The sequence below is a fragment of the Grampus griseus genome (assembly GCF_964374135.1).
Source record: "Grampus griseus genome assembly, chromosome: 17".
Lineage (NCBI taxonomy): Eukaryota > Metazoa > Chordata > Mammalia > Artiodactyla > Delphinidae > Grampus > Grampus griseus.
Window position 1 is genome coordinate 2,932,019 of NC_139011.1, and position 16,671 is coordinate 2,948,689.

A 16,671-nucleotide genomic window follows, 5' to 3' on the forward strand; every position below is an offset into this window, starting at 1 on the left:
GGAGGTGGAGACCAGGGTCTGCCTTGTTTAAGGGGAAGGAAGAAAGTTTCTTCTCCTGGAGGCACCTAAGAAAAGCGCCTAAGAATGCCCTGAGTGTTGGCTGCGGGAGGCGCTCCTGACCCTCTTGTCCTTGCAGATTGAGATGGCCCAGAAGCTGCTGAACTCCGACTTGGGGGAGCTCATCAACAAGATGAAGCTGGCCCAGCAGTATGTCATGACCAGCCTGCAGCAGGAGTACAAGAAGCAGATGCTGACGGCCGCACACGCCCTGGCCGTGGACGCCAAGAACCTGCTCGATGTCATCGACCAGGCCAGACTGAAGGCCCTGGGGCAGACGAGGCCACACTGAGCGCCGGGGCCTGCTCCCCCCTCCGCCGCCACCAGCAGCGAGGCTCTGGCCGGCCATGGGCGCCAGCACTCACAGCGCCAACACTCTGGCCGAGGCTGGTTGAAAATCTCATATAAGTTTAACCGCATTTTGATGTGGGTTGTTTTGGTTTTGGTTCTTTAATCATGGTGTTCAGAAAAGTCCGAGATCCAAAATGTGGCATTTTTCTGAGAATAAAAATTGTACATGAGAAGCTTTTAAAGAATCGTGAAGAACAGATTTTGTTCACAACAGGATATGCTTTCGTGGAAGCGGCCAGGGCAGTGATGCACTGGTTCCTGAACTGGCCGGACTGGTCCTTGGAAGAAGACAGGAGGAAGTGGAGGATTCCAGGAAACCCAAGGGGCTGAGAATCCCTTTGCCAACCGCAGACTTACTACCCAGGCTGGAATTTTTGTCGTTAGAACACTGTTCAGTTGCAGTATGCTAATACCACTTTACAAAGAAAGAACATAAAAGCTATATTTTGAAGACTTGAGTAATTTCAGAAAAAACTACAACCCTCTTGTCTTTCCTGCCTTTTACTTTCATGTGAGTATGTGAAGCATTTGGTTGGAAACTAGCTGTAGAACACACTAAAAACTTTTGTCTTTTTCCACCAGAATAATGTGCCGGTTTTTTGTAGCGCTGTTATTTCTCTTGGAAGCAGAAATGCTTTGTACCGGAGCACCTCCGAACCGCATTGAGAAGAAGTTCTGGAACCATCCCTGTTTTCCATTTTTATATAATTTATAAAGAAAGATTAAAGCCATGTTGACTATTTCACAGCCACTGGAGTTAACTAACCCTTCATTGCGTCTGTCTTCCCAGGAAGGAATTGGGCGAAACAGAGATTTGGTTTCCTTTTGGTGTCCAGTTTTACCATCCATTCTGTTAAATAATTTTGAAAAATATGCCCTCTCTTTAGTTTGTTGGGGGAAATAAATTATTCTCAGGAAGAATATAATGAACTGTACAGTTACTTTGACCTATTAAAAAGGTGTTACCAGTAAAGTGCTTGGTGTAATATCCTTTCTGTTGGTTCTGTTCCTTCAGATCAATTGAAATTTCTCAGGTGACTTGTCAGATAAAGTAACATACAGGAAAGCTCTCGATAATGATTAGTTTCTTTTATTCTTTGTCTTGTCGACAAGTCGAGAACACTCCTCATAAGTTAACCTTTTTGTTGCATCTTCACGGTTAAATGCAGAAACCGAGCTAGGGTGATGTTGTCCCTGAAGGACTTCCCTCCACAGGCTTGGTGTCACCGCCACCTGTCCAGCCTCGGGGAACCTGTTCTCTTAAGGGAACTGTCAGCAGGACAGACCCCAGACCCCCCCTCATCTCGCTAAGCCTCTGGTGTGCAGGATGGGGGTCTGCAGCACTGGGAACCTGGAGGGAGAAGAGCCGGGGCGCAGCCCCCAGTGGAGGGACTCGAGCATGTCCTGCAGGAAGACGCACGTCCCCGGGTGCAGCAGAGTCACTCCCCTCTGGGCTGCCTGGCGTCCTCTTCGTCTGAAGAGAAGCTCGGGGACGTCGCCCTTCTGGGTTTCTCTCGGGCTCTCCAGTCTCCGCTTCGTCGTCCTTAGGATGGTGATCGTGAGGTTAAATAAAGCGAGCGGTGTGAATGATGAAGCGCTTCACACGCTCCCAGGGGCTCGACCGCGGGGCTGTGGGCCACGGCCGCAGCGCATGTCCTCTGCCTCCTGCTCTGACTTTCCCTCCAGTACCAAGAACTGCAGGTAAGTCTGGAAACGTCCTGTAAGTCAGAGGGAAGGGCATTTTGGTTGTGAGAACGGGTGGAGACAGATAGCAGATGGTGTTGGCTGGCCGGCTTGGTGGCCCCGGGGCCGTCAGAAGGGCCATCCGTGGCTCTGCCACATCGTTCTGCAGACGACAGCTACCCACTGAGGCGTTCGACCCTGTCCACGTTGGCCAGGAGAAGCAGTAAAGAAGGTGAATACGAGCCTGCTCACAACCTCACCCTCTGTCTTTCTCCAGCTCCATATATTTTAACAGTATTTTAATTAAAGAGTAATTTAAATAGAGAAAAGGGCACATGAACATTGAGCTTTCTGAATTTTTCACGAAGGAGCACACTCATGTCACAGGCACCCAGCCTCAGGGACAGGACAGCACCAGCACCCCAAAAGTCTGCCTGGGGCCCCTCCTAGCCACTGCTTCCCCAGAAGGGTTACAGCCACCCTGCTTGCCTTTTATCAACTTCACTGAGATGTAATTCACACAGAGTGAGAACCTGCTGAGTGAACAGCTGGATGACTTTCTTCAGATGTGTGCTTCCAGTTCCCCATCAGCCCCCACACCCGCCGAGGCAGCCGCTGGCCTGGTCTCCTGCGCCGTAGATCTGGTCTCACACGCCCCCCCACACCCACCGAGGCAGCCGCTGGCCTGGTCTCCTGCGCCGTGGATCTGGTCTCACACGCCAGGTTGCTTCTGGAACTGCTGCATGCACTCTTCTGTTTCTGGCTTCTTTGACTCGGTGATGTTTTGGGATATCCGTGTTGTTGCGTCATCAGGATTTGTTCTTCTTTATTTCTGATGATGCTCCGTGGTCTCACAGCCAGTTCACCTGTCACCTGTTGGTGGATGGGACATTTGAGCTGTTCTCAATCTGGTTATTATGAATGAAGCCGCCACGGACATTTGTGTACAGGTACACGTGTTTCCGTTTCTCGTGGGCGAACAACTATGAGCACACTTTCTGGAACTTATGGTAAGTGTTCAACTTTATTAAGAACTGCCCAGCCGTTTTCCGATGTAGTTGTACCATTTTACCCTCCAGCCAACAGCACATAAGCCTTCCTGCTGCTCCACGTTCTCACCAGTATTCGGCACTGTCAGTCTTTTATAATTTTAGACTTTCTAGTGAATATGTGTTCCATCTCATTTTGTGTTTCTTAATGTACAGTGATATTGAGTGTCTTTTCCTATACTTACTGGCCATTTATATATCTTTCCTGGGAAATCTCTGCTCACATGTTTTGCCCTGTTTAAAATTGGGCTGTTTGGGAATTCCCTGGCGGTCCAGTGGTTAAGGCTCGGCGCTTCCATTGCCGAGGGCACAGGTTCGATCCCTGGTCAGGGAACTAAGATCCCTCAAGCCATGTGGCATGGCCAAAATAAATTAATTGGTTAATTAATTAAATAAAATAAAATTGGGCTGTTTATCCCTGTGTTGGGTAGATAGGAATTCCCTCTGTGTCCCAGATACTAGTCTTTGTCAGATACTTGTTTCCCACACATTTTCCCCCAGTCTGGGGCATGGCTGTTCATTTTCTTAACTGCACCTCAGTGTAATTTTATCTGAAAAATTGGTGGAGGGATTGTTGTGATTGGAACTTCATTGGCTTTATAGGTCAGTTTGGGGAGAACAAATATCTTCAGAATGTTGAGTCTTAAAAACATGAACTTAATATATCTCTGTTTCTTTATATCTTTAATTTTAGTAATGCCATGCTGTTTTCAGTGTAAATAAGGATCTTAAACATCTTTTGTTAGCTGTATTCCTGTTCTGTGTTTTTGATGCTATTATGTTTTAAATTTTTCTTTTTTAATTTTATTTATCTTTTGCTTAACCTAGGTGTGACATATACTATTTTCTATTCTATTTTTTTAATTGAATTATAGTTGATTTACACTGTTTCAGGGGTACAGCAAAGTGATTCAGTTATATATATGCAAATATATATATTCTTTTTTTACATTCTCTTCCATTATAGGTTATTACAAGATAACGAGTACAGTTCTGTGTGCTCTACAGTAGGTCCTTGTTGTTTATCTATTTTATATATAGCAGTGTGTGTATCTGTTCATCCCAATCTCCTGATTTATCCCCACACACACACACTTTCCCCTTTGGTAACCGTAAATTTGTTTTCTAAGTCTTCATTTTTTTGGATTCCACATGTAGGTGATATCATGTGATACTTTTCTTTATCTGACTTACTTCACTTAGTACTATAACCTCTAGGTCCATTCATTGCTGCAGATGAAATTGTTCAATTGTTGGTGGCTCAGTACATAGAAATGCAGTCATTTACACTGTGTCCTTGGTGGGTCCAGCCCTTTTCTGTCTCTGTTCACCTGCCCCATCCTGGAGTGATGCACCCCAGACTCCGGCCCCAGCCAGCCCCTCGTGCTGTCCGTTCATGCAGCAGAGGGCAGGACCCAGCAGCCGAAACCGAGTGCAGGTGCCGGACACTGTCTGCCACCCTCAGGGCAGTCGGGCTCAGTCTCTCTATTTGGGGCTCCCCTTGCTGGGTGGGGCTGACTGCCATCCTCTCAGCCCAGGTCTGACCAGGTCTGTGTACCACCAATGAGGGCTGCACATCTTTTAAAACTTTTAAATCATACTTGACTTTAGTTTGTTATCTTGATGAATTTGACAACAAAAACAGTCTTTCCAGTTATTTTCCCCTCTGGGGGAAGAATGTGCTTTAAATTTACCCAGACATTTTTAGGCATTGACTTCTTTTTAAAAATTCGTCTTTTTTTATGGCACAAGTGTGCAAGTGGTGCACATACACTGAAGAACATTAGAAAATACAGCCAAGTCAAAAAAATTTAATTGCCCCAATATTAGGAACAAGACAAAGATGCCAGATTCACCACTTAACATTCAACGTAGGACTGGAAGTTCCTGCCAGAGCAGTTAGGCAAGAAAGTAAATTAAGGGCCTCCACATTGGAAAGAGAGAAGTAAAGCTACTTCTATTCACAGGTGATGTGATCTTATACATGGAAAATCCTGAAAACTCCAGAAAAACTGTTAAAGATAATTAGGAAATTCAGCAAGTGAATAAACAGAATGTGGTGTGTCCACACCGTGGAATATTATTCAGCCATTAAAAGAAATGAAGTACCGACGCATGCTACAACACGGATGGCCCTTGAAAACATTAGGTTGTGAAACCAGCCAGACACAAAAGGCCACAGATTGTGTGATTCCACGTGGTTTTGTGATTTATAATAAGAAACAGAAATTTGGTGTCCTCCCATTCCTGGTACAGAGCTCTCAGAAACCTTGGGATTTCCTAGGAGACGAGAGAGACACCGGTGTCCTTCGGAATTAGTTCTTAACAAGCTCCTTTCAGTGGCACCTGATTTTATGTTAATGAGGAGAGTTTGGGGACTGGGGCTGGTCGCTAGAGGAACTGCCCGTGACTACAGGGTTGGGACTTTGATCAGTCGTGCCTACGCAGTGGTACCTCCATAAAAACCCACACAGACAGGGTCCGAGCTTCCGGGTTGGTGGGCGCGCGTAGGTGCTGGGGCACGCCCGGGGCATGGCTGCTCCACACCCCTTCCCACACGCCTTGCCCTGCACATCTCTTCCTTCTGGATGTCCCTGAGTTCTGTTCTTGTAATAAACTGTTCTTTTAATAATAATGAAATCTAATAAGTTAAATGTTTTCCTGAGTTCTGTGAGCTGCGCTAGCAAATTCATGGGACCTGAGGGGAGGGTCAGTCTATGGCAGCGGTAGCACAGGTGATGGTGCCATTGGCACTGGAGAACAGGACAGCCTGTGGCTGAGCCCTTCGCCTGGGGGGTCTGATGCTGTCTCCTGGTAGATGGGGTCAGGATGGCGTTAAATTGCAGGGTACCAGTTGGTGTTGCAGAACTGCTTGGTGTGGGGAAAACACCCACATGTTGAGAGACCAGAAGTGTCAGAAGGGAAATATTGTGAGTAAAGTGTTGTAAGCAATGTAAAGTAAAACCAAAGTTTTTTCCTTTACATTCTATTTATAGGAAGTGTCCAGAGTAGGCACATCCCTAAAGACAGAAAGCAGGTCAGTGGTTGCCAGGGGCTGAGGAGGAAGAGGGAGCGACTGCTTAATGGATGCAGCGTTGCCATCTGGGGTGACGGAAGATTCTGGAACTAGGTAATGATGATGGCTGTACAACATGGTGAATGTACTTAATGCCACTGAACTGTACACTTCAAAAATGGTTGATTTTGTGTTGTGTGTATTTTACCACGATAATAAAAAGTATCAAATGTCTTATTAAAAAACATTAGGTACCTACTTATGTAGGGGGATGAATGGTCACCCACGGTGTCTGCAGGAGTCCAGGGGACATGTAAGTGGGGACAGGTGACAGCAGGTCCTGGGTGGTCTGCACCGCGCAGCTTCATTCCGGCTCTCGGTACCCCTCCTTCTAGGCCCAATCACAAAACTAGCCCCTCCCAACAGCATCTCATCCAGGGCAAAGCCTCACTCTCAGTCCCTCCCCCAGATCCTTCTTTCACCCAAGAAAGAACTGACGGCTCCGCCCTTGGTTTTCTCTGAAGACATGCGAAGTTCAGCAAACTTTTTCGATAAAAAGCCAGACAGTATTTCAGGCTTTGCAGGTTGGATATGATCCCGTCGCATTATCTTTTTTTTTCTGTTTTGACAACCCTTTAAAAATGTAAAAACATTCTTAGCTCACTGGCCAGTAGAGTGTGTTTATCTTTTTAAATTATAATCAGACTGTGTCTCTCTCACACACACACACACCACCCCTACCCCGCCCATAACCTCCAAAGGCTTCCTGGCACTTAAAATAAAATATTAGAATTCAGACTCCTCCAGGGCCTGGCATGGCCAGACCTGCCAGCTCCCTACCATGGCTCTCTGTCCCCCTCCACCTCAGCCACACGGGCCTAGAACATTCCGGGTCATCTGAACCTGCCAGCCTTTGCCTTGTGGCCAGCCATCACCACAGTCAACTTCAGAACACTTCATTGCTTCCGAAAGAAACCCTGCACCCCTTACCCATCCCCCTCCACCCCCAGCCCCTGGCAATCACGACTCCACTTTCTGGCTCCAGGGATTTGCCTCTTCTGGATCTTTCCATACAAACGGAATCACACAGTGTGTGGTCCTCAGTGTCATAATGTTGTCAGGGGTCGTCCGTGTTGTAGTATGTTTCAGTACTTCTTTCCTTTTTAATTTTTTTTTTTTTTAATTTATGGCTGTGTTGGGTCTTCGTTTCTGTGCGAGGGCTTTCTCTAGTTGCGGCGAGCGGGGGCCACTCTTCATCGCGGTACGCGGGCCTCTCAGTATCGCAGCCTCTCTTGTTGCGGAGCACAGGCTCCAGATGCGCAGGCTCAGCGGCCATGGCTCACGGGCCTAGTTGCTCCACAGCATGTGGGATCCTCCCAAACCAGGGCTCGAACCCGTGTCGCCTGCATTAGCAGGCAGACTCTCAACCACTGCGCCACCAGGGAAGCCCCCTACTTCTTTCCTTTTTAAATCACTAAGTAATATTCCATCGTAGAGATAGACCACAAAGTCTCATCAGTTGATGGACATTTGGGTTGTTGCTGCTGTTTGGTTCTATGTATGAATAACGCTCCTATGGAAGTTTGTGTATGAGTTTTTGTGCAGACTTATATTTTTATTTATCTTGGGTATATACCTAGGAATGGAGTTTCTGGGTCATATGCTAATTCCATGTTTAACCATTTGAGAAACTGCCAGAGTACTTTCTGAAGTGGCTGCACTATTTTACATTTTCATTAGCAACGTATAAGCATTCCAGTTTCTCCACAGCCTTGCCAACACTTGCCGTCTTCCCTTTTCCTAGCCCTGTCCTAAGCCCTGGGGGCCCAGGAGTGAGCAAAGCAGGTAAGAAAATAGTACATCTGTGGCCCCTCTGGTCTGCTGTTGGAAAGTCCAGACAGACCAGAATGACATAAGCCCAGTTCATTCCAGTTGATAATCAAAATCCAAACTCTTATCCGGTTTGAAATGTTTCTCCTCCCCCAGCTTAGACTGGATGTGGAAGCCTGGAGCAGGGCAGCCCCTGACATCTGGGAGCTGGCGTGGCCCTCACAGCACGGCCTGTGTTCTGCTGAACCCCAGCAATTTCACAGGATGTGGACATCACACAGGTCAGTCTGTGACTGTGATGGACCAAGACAAAAACCATGAGTTGTCCAAACAGCAAAAGTGGCCGACCATTCCCCCCACCTGCCCCCTGCTGACCTGAGGGATTCCTACTGCTTTACCACCCACGGCTGCCCTTCCCTCCCGACAAGACCGATAAGATGCCCAGTCACAAAGCTACCCCCGCTTCCCAAGAGCGTCTAATGCGGAGCAGACCCCACTTGCTCAGCCCTCCCCCAAATGACCTCAGCCCATCCCAGGTTCTCTTGTGCTGGGCTGAGTGACGGCCCCAAAGATGTTCACGTCCTGATCCCTAGAACCTGTGAGTGCTCCCTTTTATGGCAAATGGGACTTTTCGTGCGATCAAGTTAAGGATATTGAGTTGGGGCCATTACCCTGGACTGTCGGGGTGGGCCTGGTGTAACTCAGGGGGGCCCTTACAAGAGGGAATGTTTGTCTGCAGAAGGGGAGAAGGCAGTGTGACAATGAAGGCAGACATTGGAGTGATGCACCCACAAGCCAAGGAATGTGGGCCAACTCCAAAAGCTGAAAGAGTCGAGGAGTGAATTCTCTCCTAGAGCCTCCAGAAGGGGCCGGCCCTGCCAGCCTCACCTTTAGTCCAGCAAGACTAAGTTCAGACTTCCGGCTTCAGCTGTAGGAGGAAGCATGTGTGTTGTTCTCAGCCAATGGGGCCAGGACTCTAATGCACACATGTTAAGTCTTTTCTAAAGACGCCCCCTTGGTTCCTCAGGATGTGTGTTCTCCCTCGTTGCAGCGAGCAACAGCCCGACACGTTCAGCTGCTGCTGTGTTCTTGGTCGTGGGCTGGAGGGCGGCGTCGTGGGCGTGCCCAAGCGGCGTGGGGGTGGGGCAAGGTGTACTGGTGTCACAGTGTGACCGGGCATTAGTTCTCCCGCACCCGCAGCCCGGCTCCCAGGTGCAGCACAGGTCCAAAGCTAACTCTACTTGGGGGTGACTTTGCAAATTCCAAAGAGCCCCACCTAGCAGGGTCTGGGAGTCCAACTCCCCCGACACAGACCCCTCTCCTCTTCCTCCTCCAGCCGCCTTGTCCCACCTGTGCCATGAGCCCCTCCCCTGGGCTCCTCTGCCCCTCGAGTTGCCCTTGGACCAGCCCTCGCCCTTGGTGAGGGAGAGCGCGGCCCAGCCCTTCCCTCTGTCCCGCCTCCTCCAGGCCCTGCCCCAGAGGGACCAAACCTCTCCTCCCCCAAACCCTCAAGGTCCCCAGTGCTCCTGGGACACTGTATCTGGGACACTCTCAGATACTCTCAAAAGGGACCCCATCTCTGTCCTTCATCTTCCCGTCTCGCCCTCATCTGGCCTCACAGCCCTCCGACAACGTGCCCCGATCCATCAGGGAGGGGCACTGGGCAAGCGGGCCCTCCCTCGGGGGCCTCTGCAGACCCCAGCCTCCCTGGGTCTCTCAGCCGGAACACCTCTAACTCCCGGTTTCTCTCTTGGACACTGGCTAGTTGGTTGCCCGACCGTGGAAAGTAATCTGGAGAAATCAGCTAATGAGTAACTTCCCAGGAAATTATTACAAATCTGCTGCCACTGAGTGAGTCACAGGAAACAGGGTGGGGGGGATCACCCCCAAACACACACGTGCTTAGTTACTGCAAACCCAGTGCCAGTGGTAAGGCACCAGCAGCTCACCGTCTGTATCTAAGCGGTGCTGTGTTGTACTTGTTGTGTTTTGTTTCTTTTGCACCTTCTCTGCTCCTGATGGAACATTTTATTGGAATTCAAAGTCCCACACGTTTTCTTTTAAGTTCTTTAAGGTCAAAAACAGCATTGATTTTTCTGTTTCCTTATTCTTCCATTACTTTTAGGATATTCCTCAGCTTCAGAACTCCTGCTTGGGATCTTAATTTTTTAAACTCAGTGTGTCAGGTCTTTCCTGGTCTCACTGTGAACATCTATCTTCCCAGAACCCTTCCCTTCCAGTGGTCCTGAGATGCCGTCTCCTGGAGGCTGTGGAGGCTGCTGCCGTGCCTCTCCCCACGCTGGCCCTGCTCCCAGAGGTCTTTCTCTAGGACCCCCCTAAGTGGCAGGCATCTCGGGGCAGGGGAAGGGGCCCTCCTGGGGCCTGTGGGGCACACATTCCCCCCCTCCCCTTCCTCTACTGCTTACAGCTCGTCGTTTCATGTGTGGGGCTCCATCCCTGCCTGGCTTCTGGGGTCCCGCGGGGTCAGGGTCGCGTCTGGAGAGGTGAGTGTCATATGCAGCGCACACTGCTCGAAGATGGGGGGCTTAGCCACCTGGAGACTCCAGTGCACTGGGCAGACAGGACCAGACTTGGGTCCCGGCTCCTCCGGGCGAGACCAGGCCAGGCCTAGCCTAACCATGACTGTGGACACAGAGCAGGCCACCCCGCTCTCACTGGGCCTGGGTTCCACTCTCAGAGACGGAAACCTTGCTTTGTAACTTTTTGAGCCACGTCACAGCAGGAACGTCCCTGACGCCTAGCACACCAGGTCTTATTAGTAACCGACACCTTAATAAGAAATGATGGGAATCCCGGCTCCTTGGGCTGAAAGAGACCCAAGCACTCAGCCTGGATTGTTCGCCAATGTTTACCCTCAAGGAGGCCAGAGAGAGAGACCGCAGAGCTGGGGCCCAGCTGGTCCCAGCCCCAGGATGGTGCCCTCGGCCTTGCTGGAGGGGAGAGCCGGAGAGCTGGGTTCCTGGGCTTGTGACAGGGTGATGGGCTTTGGGTGCTGGGACCCACCTTCACTTCTGCCACAGTTGCACCTGGAAGCCAGCAATGGGCATGTTACCCTAGATAAAGGGAACCTCAAAATGCAGGGGATCAAAATTATGCACAGTGCAAGGAGCCAGACACACAAGGCCACACACTGCATGACTCCATGTGCGCGAGCTGTGCCGAGTAGCAAAGCCACAGGCACAGAGCGCAGAGTGGGGGTTGCCGGGGCTGGTGCGGGGAGCTGCCGAGTACAGGCTTTCTGTCTGGGGTGATGACACGTCAAGTCTGGGACTAGAGCAGACGTGATGATAGCGCAACTTTATGAATGTACTGGGATGGCCAAAAAGTTCCTTCGGTTTTAAAGTAAAAGTGAAAGGCACATTTTTCATTTTCACCAAGAACTTTATTGAACAACGTATTCACCATTTTGTTCCACTACCTTCTGCCATTTTCCAGGCAACTTCATAATTCCATCTTCCCCAAACTTTATCTTTTTCAGCAAAGAACTGTTCCAGGTGCCTTTTACAGTCTCCCAGGGAACTGAAATTTTTTCCATTAAGAGAATTTTGTAAAGACGTAAATAAATGGATATCCGAAGATGCAATGTCTGGTGAATACGGCAGATGAATCAGAACTTCCCAGCCAATCTAGCAGTTTTTGCCTGGTCATCAAAGAAACAAGCGATCTTGTGTTATCCTGATGGAAGATTATCGTTTTCTGCTGACTAATTCTGGATGCTTTTTGTCAAGTGCTGCTTTCAGTTGGTCTAATTGGGAGCAGTACTTGTTGGAATTAATTGTTTGGTTTTCCAGAAGGAGCTCATAGTAGAGGACTCCATTCCCACCGTATACACAACATCACCTTCTCTGGATGAAGACGAGCCTTTGATGTGGGTGGTGGTGGTTCATTTTGCTTGCCCCACAAGCTCTTCCGTTCCACATTATTGTACAGTATCCACTTTTCATCGCCCGTCACAATTTGTTTTATTTTATTTTGTATTTATTTATGGCGGCATTCGGTCTTCGTTGCTGCTCGTGGGCTTTCTCTAGTTTCGACGAGCTGGGGCTACTCTTCATTTCGGTGCGTGGGCTTCTCATTGTCGTGGCTTCTCTTGTTGCGGAGCACGGGCTCTAGGCACACGGGCTTCAGTAGCTGTGGCACGTGGGCTCAGTAGTTGTGGCTCATGGGCTCTAGAGCGCAGGTTCAGTAGTTGTGGCTCATGGGCTCTAGAGTGCAGGCTCAGTAGTTGTGGAACATGGGCTTCGTTGCTCCGCGGCATGTGGGATCTTCCCGGATCAGGGCTCGAACCCGTGTCCCCTGCATCGGCAGGCAGAGTCTTAACCACTGTGCCACCAGGGAAATCCCCACAATTTGTTTTAAAAAAACAAATGTTTCGTTACATTTAAGTAGAGAATCGCATGGGGAAATACAGTCAAGGAGTTTTTTTTGCCACTTATGTGGAACCCAAACATCAAAACAATTAACATAACCAAGCTGGTACAAATGATTTTCAACACTTGATTTGCATATTTTGAGTATGTCGGCTATCTCCCTCGTGGTATAATGTTGACTATTCTCAATTAATGTCTCTATTTGATGGCTATCAAGTTCAACTGGTCTACCCGACCGTGGAACATCGTCCAGTGAGAAGTCTCCAGCACGAAACTTCACTTTTGACACATTCGATCCGTTACAGCACCTCCTCTATTCACTGCACAAATCTTCTTTTGCGTTTCTGTTGCATTTTTACCTTTCTTGAAATAATAAAGCATAATATGCCAAAAATGTTGCTTTTTTCTTCCACGTTCAATTACACAAAAATTCATCAATTTTGATAAGGTTTTTTAAAATGCATGCTGGTATGACAGCTGTCACATACAATCTAACAAAATTGTTTCGAATAAAGTTAAAGACAACTAAGTGCTGGTAGAGCCATCTTTCAGGAAAAAAAACGAACAAACGTTTTGGCCAACCAAATACTTAATGCCACTGAACCACATACTTTAAAGTGGTAGCTTTTATGTTATGTGCGTTGTGTGTTATGTGCATTTTACCACAATGAAAAAGGAAAACAAATGTAGGGGACTGCTGCTAACAATCCTTAGTGTCCCATAGGAACTCATTAGGGAACTGACCCATCTAAGCGGCCCTGACCAGGCCCCTCATCTGTCCTGTACCATCTTGGAACCACTCGGCGTAGCTGTCCCAGCCCTTTCCTATCCTGTGCATAAAGTTATAGGCCGAAACTTACCGTTTACATTTCCCGAGGTGCCAGTCGTTGTAACACACAAGTGCCCTTTCTACGTCTTATGTGGAGGACACGGACCACGTTCCCTTCCAGCAGCGATGCAGGAATGGATCAGAAGCCTGCATCTCGCATGCGTGGCTCCGGCGTTTCCTGACTCGGAGCCCCGTCCAGCGTCTCCAGGTCAGTCGGTCTGAGTCCCAGAGCGCGGATGAACCTTGGTCTCCAAGCTGGGGAGGAGCCCCTGGGTCCCCAAATCACCAGGGAGCATGAAGAGCCCCGAGGGTCCCTTTCCAGAGGCCCCACTTCTCCAGATGTTTCTCCCTGTGAGGAAGGAAGGCCCTCACCTGTCCGAAGTCCACCTCAGTCCTGGACCTGAGCTTGGGAGCTCCATGGCCAGGCCAGGACCGTGTGCCCTGGGGCCCAGGCTCTGGGCGTGTTGGCTGTTGGGATGTTCTGAATTCGGGGAGTGGGGCTGGGGGCGGGGTGACCTAGACTGTTCCCCTTGTGTCCCCAATATGCATCAAAGACAAGAGCGGCCATGGAGTCTCATGAGAGCAAAGCAAAGACATTGATAAGAAATAGTAAATGCCAAAAATACATCTTTAGATATATGCAGCAATTCTCTTTTTTTGCTAACCTCAGGACTCATCCTGGATGGCCTGTCATTAGGTGGAGAGAGAAAGACCCTTCACAGAGCTGAAACAGTGACGGTGACCATGACAGTTCTGTGAAATCGAACTGGAGTGTTTTCTGGAACTATCCCAGTTTCCAAGCTACATTGGATAAAACCCAGATGAAACTTCCGCACGGTCTCTTTCACCATGGATGAGCATTAATCAGTGAGGTAGTTAAAACCCATTTTATTAAATCATTTCAAGGACTCCAATTTTGATCGATCCTCATCTTACTTCATCTTCTCAAATGCTTAGTATTTCCCACTCCCAACAACAGAAAGTAAATATGACATGTGAGCTGTCAGAGTGATTGTTTTTAAGCAGTATATGCCTTTCTCTTTAAATTCATTAAGAAAATCCAATTGTGATGTTTAACAAAAATGAGTGGAATTATTTCTGATTTTTATACTTGATTCTCATTTAATTAATCTCAAAAGCCAAAAAACACACATCAGTGCACACATTCACACATATTTACCAAAGGAATACCGTGCTTCCCATCAAGCCCCTTGCTCCATAAGTGCCTTATCATGCTGGGTACATGCTAAACTGTATTATTATAAATTAAGTAATGTTAAAGAGCATATCTATTTATTTTCTTGCTCTTGAAACACATTGTAATATAGATGCATTAATTACTTTAGACCTTTAGTTTAATTTTGACTGCTTTTAATAATCTGTCTTACAAAATGCATTCCTTGATTTAGTTCTAAGTGGATTCTATAAAATTCCTGGAAACACGTATTCACATTTGAATTGTAAAACGAAGTCACCTTCTGACAGGAGCGTCTCTGGCTGAGAGGTTTGACAAGGAAGAGAGGCTCTACAAATCAGATTCTATGCCATATTTTTGCATAAATTGAATAAACTAAGTCTGTGGCTCTAAGAGTTTGACAAAAAAGTTTATTTAAAGAAGTGATAAAAACTTTCATTTTAAAAACATTTTATTGGCAGAGGTATAAATGAATGAACAATATTTTATACCCCTTAAACCTTGAGTTAAACTTGGTGCCTCTAAGTGAAAGAATATTAGACATCAATCTCAGGGAAGTACTTTTCTGCCCAGACCACACCACCTTGATGACTGTCACTTTATAATCAGTCTTGAAGTTGCCGGTGTGAGTCATCTAACTTTGTTCTTTTTTCAAGATATTTTCTTTTTGGCTCTTCTAACTCATTTGCAGTTATACATAAATTTTGAGGGAATTCCAGTGGTTAGGACTCTGCGCTTTCACTGCTGGGGGTGCCAGTTCAGTTCCTGGTTGGGGAACTAAGATCCCACAAGCCACACGGCCAAGAAAAAGCATAAGTGAAATCAGTTTGTCAATTTCCCTTTTTAAAAAAAGCCCCTTGGGGTTTTGAATCAGCTTTCGCGGTGTAACGTCGCTTACTCATTTCACTGTGCTTCTGTGCACCAGCTGGCAGCCGGCTGACCCAGCTACGCTTGGACTGGAGGCTCCCCGGTCACCCAGGGTCCAGGACGAGGAAGGTTCCTCTCGGTGACATGTGTGGGCCTTGGGGAGGGGGCCAGGTCCCAGGCCCAGCCCCACAATGGCACCTAAGGCCTCTTGGGGCAGCTCTGCTGACATCCTAGTGGCCTACACAAGTCACATGGTTGAGCCCAGCGGGCTTCTTCCAGTGGGAGAAGAGGCAGGAGCCATGACTTTTGGGCAGCGATCGGATCCACCACGCCTTTCTTGCAGACTCTATTGGGGTCATAAAAGATCCTTGTGAAAGCCAGGTGATTTCCAGCATGGGACTTTCCTCACCCTGAAGGCAGAGCTCGTTGAAGGGTCAGCCTTCAGCCTTCGGTCGTCACACGTAATTGTCAGGGGAGGTCACTATGCGACTTCGGCACGTCACTAGGAAGGGTCAGAGCTGCCGTGCTGCAGTGACACAGCCCCTTCCATTCCCACCACCACTGATGTGAACACGGCCCTCGGCACTGACATCTCCAGAAACGAGCCTTGTCTCAATCCGGCCAGCAGTCCTTCCCGGGCCCCCATTCCTTATTTTAAAAGACGCATTTCTGGGCTTTCCTGGTGGCGCAGTGGTTAAGAATCCGCCTGCCAATGCAGGGGACACGGGTTCGAGCCCTGGTCCGGGAAGATCCCACATGACGTGGAGCAACTGAGCCCATGCTCTGCAACTGCTGAGCCTGCGCTCTAGAGCCTGCGAGCCACAACTACTGAAGCCCGCGTGCCACAACTACTGAAGCCCGCGCACCTAGAGCCCGTGCTCCGCAAGGAGAAGCCACCGCAATGAGAAGCCCGTGCACCACAACAAAGAGTAGCCCCCTGATCGCCGCAACTAGAGAAAGCCCGCGCGCAGCGAGGAAGCCCCAACGCAGCCAAAACTAAATAAATAAATTTATTTAAAAAAAGAACGAATATTAAAAGATGCATTTCCAACAGAAGTGTACTTTTCATGGCTGAGAATTATTCCTCCAAATGTGTCATATATTTGTGTTTTGCTCAATTGTGAACTGATAATCATAGTGATAAGTAAATCCAGAAGAATTATTTTTAACACTTAGAGCATTGCAGGAAATAAAACAAATTTTCAAAATTTCAATTTATTTACACATTTTTGTTGTAGGGAAGTATGTTGTAGAGTGATCCATAAAACTTTCAAATGTAAAAATACTATTTTAGGATAAATACCTGGCAGCAATCAAAGGAAAAGATGATTTCTGTGGGTAACAGAAAGATGTGTCTAAGCATTAGAGGTTCATCCTGTGCTGCTTGTCACGGATCGTGTTGG

At 48.1% G+C, this 16,671-nt stretch overlaps 1 protein-coding gene across 11 annotated transcripts in view; it reads left to right on the forward strand.

Annotated features, from left to right (window-relative positions):
* Positions 1 to 1,381, forward strand: part of PTK2 (protein tyrosine kinase 2) — a 253,294-nt gene extending 251,913 nt beyond the window's left edge. For all 11 annotated transcript variants that reach the window (XM_082674402.1, XM_082674406.1, XM_082674405.1 and 8 more), the window contains one exon: positions 137 to 1,381. In XM_082674402.1, the coding sequence (XP_082530528.1) occupies positions 137 to 349 (213 nt within the window). In that variant the 3' untranslated portion in view covers positions 350 to 1,381. The remainder of the gene's footprint in view (positions 1 to 136) is intronic.
* The last annotated feature ends 15,290 nt before the right edge of the window (positions 1,382 to 16,671 follow it).